Below are 6552 nucleotides of genomic sequence, written 5' to 3'. Positions count from 1 at the left end.
TAATAAATATATCAGTGCACAGGATCAGGAATATAAGTAGAATTTCACGATTTGAATCTAAACTGAATTTTTGCCTTATTTTACTATCTTACGCTAATCTCTAACATGAATATGCTGTCATTATTAGATTAGAATTTGAGCGCGTTTACTTTGAATTTCATTTATTATGTAGCTATTTTGAAAACGTAAACTTTATACCCCGAAGGAAGCTACTGCATGCGAGACTTAATTGTAGACAATAAAAGAAGAGACAAGGAAGGGATGCGCATAATAAGAAACATTATGATTCTTACTAGAAATTGATCTCTGCTTCTGCACGAAATATGTCCATCGATATTGTTTCCTAGACGACGGAACCATGCTAAGTGGCAACAAATACACTCGATACTGTATACAACAATCTACACACCTAGTTTTGCCTTGTACCGCGCAACACATAATTCTCGATTATTTCTACTCGTTTAACTTGTCGGTGGTGACAGTGCTCATCGAAAAAATGTCCGTTGTTGAGCAGTCGACTGCCAGTCAAGAGATCATTGTGCCGGCGAATTTGCCACTTATTTTAAAGCAGTTCTGTAAGGCGGCCATTCGAACACAGCCGTATGATTTGTTAAAGTGGTCGAGTTCGTATTTTCGAGCTTTAGCGGATGGTGAGGAACCTCCAACAAAATTGAGGCTGGAGTACCCGCCGCCGAGCACTGCTTCCGGTTTGACACTCGGTTTTCTTCGAATTTTACTCCGACAGTTCGGAGGTACGATACACACAGAAAATTACATAAAGATACATGATGACGTGATTCATATAAAATATAAAGATTGAATTGGTGTAAATATTTAGCATCTTGAATAAACTGCTTGACGAGAGAAACCGTTACGTCCCTTCATACAGTCTGAAAGATAATTCTAATATAATTTTCTCCATTATATTTTACGTTAATAAAAGACACTAGTTGTAATTACCATAAACGGAGAATATTCGTTGGACAGATTACAATAAATCGTTGCCTGTTGAAACGATTCTACGACGATGGGATTGTCTTTGTCTGGACAGACGGGATTTGAACATGATCATGATGATTGGGAAGTTTCGACGAAGGTGTCAGGTGAAAAAGTTTCTGGCTATAGCCGTAGGTCTGTTGGGGAACAGTTTGTTCGAGACGATGATCATGATTTGTGAATTATTCACACATGAGCCTGAAGGTGGATCAGCCATGGTTCCTGTTACGTTGTTCATGGAAATTTACGGGTAGGTTCGGAGAAGTGTTTAATAGAATAATTTTTAATCAGTTAATAACACAGTACAATGTAAAAGATGCCCAAAGGTAGTGGATGATCAGTGTGATGACCCGAAAAATAACAGTAATAAACAGAAAGAATTAAATAATTATTAAATCATTAAATTTTTTCTGATTATGTTGTATTTTACAATAGATACTGGTACAGACTTAAAATCCTTACAGACGTGTTAAAAATGTTCTTGTTCTTTATCAATTGCCCAGATATTTAGCAGGGCTTCGATGCGATGGCAGTGAAAGAGGTTCCTCAGACAATGATTCGACAGAATTTATCATATTTAGTGAATCGAATGGTTCTGGATCATTAGCGGGCCAAGATCCCAGCGAAGATAAACTTTTCGTGGATCAAATTTGCTCTATCGCAAGCCAAGACACCGAAGCAGACGTCAATCTGGATTTGGAGTTGGTATCGAAGGAAGACGTCGATTCTTCTAGAAGTAACTCCACATCGATTACGTTGTCATTATAATCTTCTTAAATTTTCTACAAAAATACGTATACTTTCTTTTTGTAGGCGACATAACACCGAATTTAAGTGGGAGTTCTACTGGCAATAGAAAAATGACCAGTGATAAGGTAGAACAAGAATCGTCTAGCGAGGGGACATTAAAAGTAGAATGCAATAATGAGACTTCCGGCGTGGATGCTGAATCCAATAAGAGGTTCGAATCAAATAAAGAAAAGAAATTGATTAAAAGTGATAATACATCTGACAAAGGAACAACAGGCAGCAATGCTGCAGAAGAAAATGCAAGTAAAAATCGTAGAATTACGAGTGCCGATGAAAAAAGAAGGAAAAAGAAGGTGTTAGAACCAAAGCTTCTCAAACATTATCCAAACGTTCCTGGTAAGAAAAGAAATATCTTTTGAAATTAATTTAGTTAGTTTTGTGACATAGTTTCGTTATTATTATTTTAATTAACATGCTTTTTAATATTAGGTATTGGACCTCGTCTTTCAGCTGAGGAGGTAGCTAGTGTTGCAATATGGATGAGTGAGTGTGCAAGAGTACAGGAAGGTATGGTTGGCCCGCGAAATCTTCGGCATATGAACTGCCCTCCTTTAGACAGACAACAAAGTTCAAGCTCATGATAGGGTTCATAATTTTTCAAGTTGTTTCACAAACTATGCAACAAATATATATTATCTGTAGAAACTGTTCGTATCATTGTATTCAATTATTTAAAATCTTTCGGACTTTCATTTGTCCTTTTATTTTATATTAACACAGCAATATACAGAATACTCAAATATAAAAGTTACGATACTGTTTACAAGATTAGCAGATTTACACGATATTATTATGATAACATTATTCTGAGCAGCGATGCAATTCACACATACAAATAGTTTTATTCCCTAACTGCACCTTTATAGACAAATCTCCATTTCCAAGAGATAAAGTATAGCTTTGTTTAGAAGAAATTATTTACATGACTTTGCAATGAAATTAAATACAAATGTTAAATTTAAAAAAATATTCAGTGAATTAACACCTCCCGTTTGACTACACCTAGAACATTTTAATAAGTACAAATTTGGTACAGAATAAGTCTTGAATATTTGTTCAACGAATAAATTGTCCTGCACGACATATTAATATGCATCGAGAAAAATAGTATTAAATTAAGTATTAAATATCATTGTACAAGATCAACCTCTTATTTAAAATTTACAATCACTAGTTGTCATTATATAATAAATTTATAGAAAAATTTGTCAGATCTATGCTTCCATTTCTTAAAAAAATCAGTACCTAGTCAATATCACAGGAACATTCCACTTAATTTTAAAATATCATGTTAAAAATCTATTATTTAAATTTTCTCACATCAAATCTTACAAAAAATATTGCTCTGTGGCAATTATTCATGCTTTTTACAGAAATAATTTATAAAAATGTCGGCAATATTTAATTGTATCAAGTGATGTCAATTTTTAAAAGCAGGATGGACACGCAGATTGAAATCGCATAGCGTGTAAATTTCACAAATATAAATTATTTGTAAAAATATTAACAAATTCGAAAGGAAACGTTGTGTATAATATTTTTTGTATAAAATTTGATGTTCAATTAATTTTTTGTAAGACACTGCACTGTTTCTTTTATCAAGAAAACTTAAACTAGAAGAGTAGGCAGTGCTCTTATTCTAAATAATCGTCGTATTTGATGATAAAACAAGTGATAAAAAGTTGTAACAAGTAATAAAGCAATAAGACATAGTAATAAATTTCTGGCTCTCGCACGATTGGCTCTCCACTCGAGAAGTTCGTGTCGATGGGAGAAGAGATTTCGATATTGCATAGGCAATTCGAATGTACTACGTAGAGGGTACAGTGAGCGATAAAAATCATTTAACAATGCCCGCACGATTTCATTTTCTGAACGACGTAGAGGATCCATGTCATCGTTTAAACATATAAATTTTCTGAAATTATTTGAATTATTTGAAATATTTTTGTCTAGAATTATAGTGAAGATTAATATGTAAACTTACTTCGGATCTCTACGAATTTCGTCCAATAGTTGCACAGTTAGAGACACATTACTGGTCAACATTTCAAATATTTCATTTTTTCCCGCCTTAATTATTTCATGCGGGTAACGTTTCTTTTCGCCAAATTTAACTTCAATTTTGTTTGCAACTGATGGACATTTAACTATCAATTCTTTAGATACAATTGGCTGCAAAGATAATTAAAAACACTCAATCATATTTGTGAGTCATTTAACATTTATGAAACATAACAAAATATATTTACAAGAGATGAATCTAAATATCTTTCTCCAGGCGGGGGATTTGATATTTCTGGGATGTCTGCAAGATTTGAACAATTTGTTATTATATTCTCAAATTCTACAACTAAGCTATAGTCAAGAGGTAGTGGATACATTCTGGACAAAAGTGTTCGAATTTCTCTGTCTGACCACGTCCTGAAAATGGTAGTAATAATATAATTAACTTAAAGTTAATTAAGAATACTATCTCATTAAACTACTACTGGTATTGAGGAAATACTCTACCCTGACTTGTCCGTGTCAAATGTATCAAATATTTCTTTAATTGGCACTTTACGTTTCTCACTCATTAAAAAATAAAAATACGAGAACGCGAATTGCATATCTTTCGAGTTTCTAACTTTGTGACTAGATGTTTTTTTGAATTCGTTTTCAAATTTTGTCTGCATATTAGCGACGATCCATTTATCTATCAAATGAGGCATATGGGCAGGTACTCTTTTACGCTCAAATCCATATGCCATATTGTATATCCTATTTACATACAACAAAGACTCGGCGTATGTGTCCAGTTGTCTAGTTCTGAGTTTCCACTGATCAGAATAATTAGGTTTATTAATCTTCCCCGTAATATTAGCTTGCGGTAAATTTAAATTATCATCGTTTAAATAACGTTTCAATTGCATACGTCTCTCGGTAAGATTCGAGTTTTGAGATTTCATCTTATTTATTATATTTGATAACATTGACTTTTCGGTAGACATAGTTTGGTCACTTTCATGCATGTTAGAAAACTTTTCAGTATTATTCATGTGTCTATTGACATTAAAATCATAAGACTTATTTATATTGAGCTTTGTGTGTATAGTGTTATTTGGCAACGTTTGTTGGATAAGTAGATCTGTACTGTTCCACAGAGAATTGCTTCTGCTTCTTAACATATTTAAAAATTTTAATCCATAATTAGCAGTATCTTGGGTATCCTGTAAAAACTTTTGTGGATAGTCCCCTTCTTCATCAAGAGCTTCACTATCTGTAGGAACTGGTGTACTATCACAATCTCCACCTAAATTAATAACTAAATTAAATCCAATATACTATTAAAGCATTCTTAAAAATAAGAAACAATAGATACCATCAAATTCACACAATGTTGTATTACACGCAGGATCGCATGACCCATCTCCTACCCAAGCCCAAGGACAAACATCTGAACAGTCAGGAATCCACCATGCAAGATACACTTTCTGGCCTCCTGCTTGAGTAATAAAATCTTCTGGCCACACTTCAGCTCCTAGCATTACATCATCATTGAAATATAAAAACTTATCTGAAATTCCAGGAATTCTGTAGGATTGAAAATTAATATATAAAATATTATTATTATTAGCTTATTATGAGCTGATACCTAGGATTATATCTTTGACATTACCTATGAATATGACTTTCAATAGCAGGACTAGAAAATGTTGGTAGATCACTTTTATTTAAAAAAATGTCTTCATGAGTAACAAGAGTAACTCTAGGATTATCCATATCCAACCAACTTGGTATTTGGCCATTGGTAACAATGTATACATGTCTAACCCATGGTGCATACATTTCCAATGAGCGTAAAGAATATCTTAATTCATCTTTATCACTAAACCTAGAAGCTGCAGTATTAACATCCAAAATAGGAACATGTTCTTTAAGATTCTTTAAGAAAATTGGATCAGAACCATTGACCCATGTATATACAACATCTATTGGAACATGTTGACATAATTTCCTTTGAAATGAAATACCTAATATATTATCGTTAAAAGAATGAAAGACTGCTTCATATTTTTCTTTACTCCAAGCTACCCAAATCTGAAAAAATTTAATATAAATTTAATAATTTTTAAACTGATATCAATTTAAATTCTCAGTTGCAATTTAAAATTAATTTCACAAATTTTATTAATTTCAGAAGGATAAGTTCATAAACCCAATGTAATGGTATTTAATGAGAAAACAGTTCTCTAAAATCAGCAAATACTTTGATATCAAAACAGAAACGCAATATTATGGGTTTTCTAACCTCTCCGAAATGAATAATGCCGATAAAAATACAAGTAAATGCCATCAATATCACCAGCAACGAATATTTGTACGAGAGTAGATCGTAACATCGACGCTGTAACAATTTCCATGTGCTCATTATATTGATGCAAATTCTATATGCGATTGGCATCGCTAAACACCGCCGTACGAATCCATGTACCACTGTTTACACTTGTGGTTGATTCCGACTGATTTTGATCATTGTAATCTAATTATACCGCTACAAAGACCGGAATAAAAATACTGAACATTTAATTAAATATATGCAAAAGATAATGATGTTTAAGAATTATTAGGAAATTAATACACAGGAAATCGGCGTAGGAACGGTTGACATAACATTTTTAATGAAGTACTATGTAAACTTACTATATATATATACTTACTATATATATGTATATATGTATATACTTGCAACTGCTGATTTAT

At 32.6% G+C, this 6552-nt stretch overlaps 2 protein-coding genes across 2 annotated transcripts; one reads left to right on the top strand and one right to left on the bottom strand.

The window, feature by feature from the left end:
• Positions 1–299: 299 nt before the first annotated feature.
• On the top strand, positions 300–2387 carry LOC116424791 (uncharacterized). Its single transcript, XM_076367559.1, is given in 5 exon segments — positions 300–752; positions 988–1246; positions 1500–1749; positions 1752–2142; positions 2236–2387. Coding segments are annotated over 5 exon segments (1446 nt in total). The 5' UTR covers positions 300–358.
• Positions 2388–3288: 901 nt separating this feature from the next.
• On the bottom strand, positions 3289–6486 carry Gnptab (N-acetylglucosamine-1-phosphate transferase subunits alpha and beta). The gene is made up of 7 exons (XM_031971660.2): positions 6101–6486; positions 5468–5889; positions 5171–5382; positions 4321–5101; positions 4059–4230; positions 3794–3981; positions 3289–3724 (listed from the first exon to the last, which is right to left on the bottom strand). Exons 1-7 carry the CDS (start codon positions 6251–6253, stop codon positions 3415–3417), a joined length of 2238 nt encoding a protein of 745 aa, XP_031827520.1. The 5' UTR covers positions 6254–6486; the 3' UTR covers positions 3289–3414.
• Between the last annotated feature and the right edge of the window lie 66 nt (positions 6487–6552).

This window comes from Nomia melanderi, chromosome 5 (assembly GCF_051020985.1).
Source record: "Nomia melanderi isolate GNS246 chromosome 5, iyNomMela1, whole genome shotgun sequence".
NCBI lineage: Eukaryota > Metazoa > Arthropoda > Insecta > Hymenoptera > Halictidae > Nomia > Nomia melanderi.
Note: the sequence above shows the minus strand (reverse complement) of the source record. Positions and strands in the feature narration are given on the sequence as shown.